This window comes from Phragmites australis, chromosome 19 (assembly GCF_958298935.1).
Source record: "Phragmites australis chromosome 19, lpPhrAust1.1, whole genome shotgun sequence".
In the NCBI taxonomy this organism is placed as follows: domain Eukaryota; kingdom Viridiplantae; phylum Streptophyta; class Magnoliopsida; order Poales; family Poaceae; genus Phragmites; species Phragmites australis.
Window position 1 is genome coordinate 19,717,540 of NC_084939.1, and position 2,012 is coordinate 19,719,551.

General features: G+C 46.9%; 1 protein-coding gene across 1 annotated transcript; it reads right to left on the reverse strand.

Annotated features, from left to right (window-relative positions):
• Positions 1-543: 543 nt before the first annotated feature.
• On the reverse strand, positions 544-1,765 carry LOC133900236 (histone chaperone rtt106-like). Its single transcript, XM_062341351.1, has 2 exons — positions 1,528-1,765; positions 544-767 (listed from the first exon to the last, which is right to left on the reverse strand). The coding sequence occupies exons 1-2, from the start codon at positions 1,763-1,765 to the stop codon at positions 544-546; spliced, it is 462 nt and encodes a 153-aa protein (XP_062197335.1).
• Between the last annotated feature and the right edge of the window lie 247 nt (positions 1,766-2,012).

The window sequence follows — 2,012 nt, forward strand, 5'->3', positions numbered from 1 at the left end:
CTTCTTTTCTCTCATTCTCCTCATAGCTCCTTCACCCCTTCTATCCAATAGATAGCAGCAGCCAGTAGGGGGGCTTGAGCCCACCCAGGCCCCTGCTAGATCTGTTGCTAGCTGTTAATGTTCTCACTACTATATAAAATGTAATCACTAGCTGTTTAAAAAACTGATAAACTCTGATTTTTGAATCAACAATGATTAAGTGGCTAGATTATCACTGCCAGCTATAAAATCGACAGTGATTGCACATATCACTGCTAGTTCTTGAGGTTATTTTACCGATTTGCATACTTATCACTACCGATTCTAACTACGAACTGACAATGATACTCACTTTAGGTAAAAAAATAAAAATCTAAACATGCAGGTAATAATTTTACCAAGCTTTATATTACCCATCTCTAGAATTAGAGCTTTATATCACACTAATCTATAATTAAGTTACTAAATCCATCACTGTACACAAAAAACAAAAGAGATGCACCATCACGTGTAAAAAACCCTAAACCCACGTGCAAAAAAAAACACTAAATGTGTGCGTCGCGTCTACCGGTTAGCCACAACGACGAAGAAGTAGTAGTCATTATCGCCATCCTCGTCCTTGTCGTTGCCGCCATCCTCCTCCTCATCGTCATTGTCGTCCTCACCATCGCTGCCGTCATCCTCGTCCTTGTCCTCCTCTTCCTCCTCCACATTTGAGCTTGGCCAGGGCCTCTTTACCTTCGGTTCGTTGAGGAAGTAGTCCCACATGTCATCCACAGAGGGAGGACCTGCCAATTTGCCAAAATCTGAGGTCTGTGCCTTGTCCAAGCTCTCCTATGGGGCCTGCACCTTGTTGTCAGATGACGGCGCAACTGCTGGTGGCATAGCCGGAGAAGGTGGCAGTGGAGTGCCCGAAGGGGGAGAGAGAATCATGTGGATCCATCCCGGCAGCGGTGGAGGGGAGAGGGTGAGAGAGAAAGTGATTGAGTGAGAGCGATCTAATTATGAAATATTTAAAGGTGCTCGGGAGAAGCTAAGCAGATAGGAGCAAGAATTCATATGGATTTTTGGATATCATTGCCAGTTTATAAATGCAACCGATAGTGATAGCTATTATCACTACATGTTATTAAAGACACGTCTTTTGATGAATTAATTGTTGTATATTCTTTAGAAATTTTAATGTGATCTTTGCTTCTCTGGGCCGAATTTCAGCTACAGCTGGGCCTTCTTACTGGTTTTGGGCTCAAGCCCTTCGTTGGTGTGCCCTAAAAGGTTGCCGGCTGACAAGGTGTAGGGAAAAGGAAAAATCCCCTTCGGGGGAGAGGGCGGCGGCAGCTACAACTGCCTCTCTGGGCATCTCGCGCTCAGGGCTCTGCTGGGCGTGGTCCTGGCTGGTGCTGGCCGTCTGATGCGCCCCAATGAGGAGATAAGCGCGTAGGGTTCGGAGGTTAGCTCCTCTGTGCCGTGAGTCGGCTGCCTGCCATCCCCCTTTTTCTACTGAAGCTGGGCTTTGATTCGGTGGATGAGAAATCTTGGGCATCTCACAATTTTCTGTCTCCCCTCTCTTCCCTCTGTGATTTGAGCTTTGGTGGTTGGGAGCTTGGGCTCCAACCGTGATTTGGCCGAAGCTTTTGCGGCACTGGGAAGGAGACCTGTTGGTGTTCAGCGCTGCACTGCCGAGGCTCGCCCGAACTGCAGAGGCCGTGCGGTCGAGGTACTGTATCTCCGTCATCCATCCCTCCGGCGGCAACGACGGGTGGTTGGATTTCTGGGACTGCGGCATCTGTGCCGTGCCTTGCCTCACTCACCAGCTCATTCCAACATATACACTGTGAGCTTTCTTCTCCCTCTGATCTGAACTGTTGGATGCCTGGTATACTTGCTCAGTGATGATAAATTTTATTGAAATTGAATTAGGATGTTGAGTACAATGGATACAACCTTGATTCTCTGTTTTGCAATTGGCATAGGCAGTGATATGATCTTTTAGTTTTGATTATGAGGATTCTGATCTCTTGCTAGTTGAATTT

Excerpts from the sequence above, each read along its gene's own strand:
- LOC133900236 (XM_062341351.1), bottom strand. The coding sequence starts at position 1,765 with ATGCCGCAGTCCCAGAAATCCAACCACCCGTCGTTGCCGCCGGAGGGA. Across the intron at positions 768-1,527 it reads GAGAGGGGAGACAGAAAATT|GTCCTCCCTCTGTGGATGAC; the intron begins GTGAGATGCCCA and ends GCAAATTGGCAG.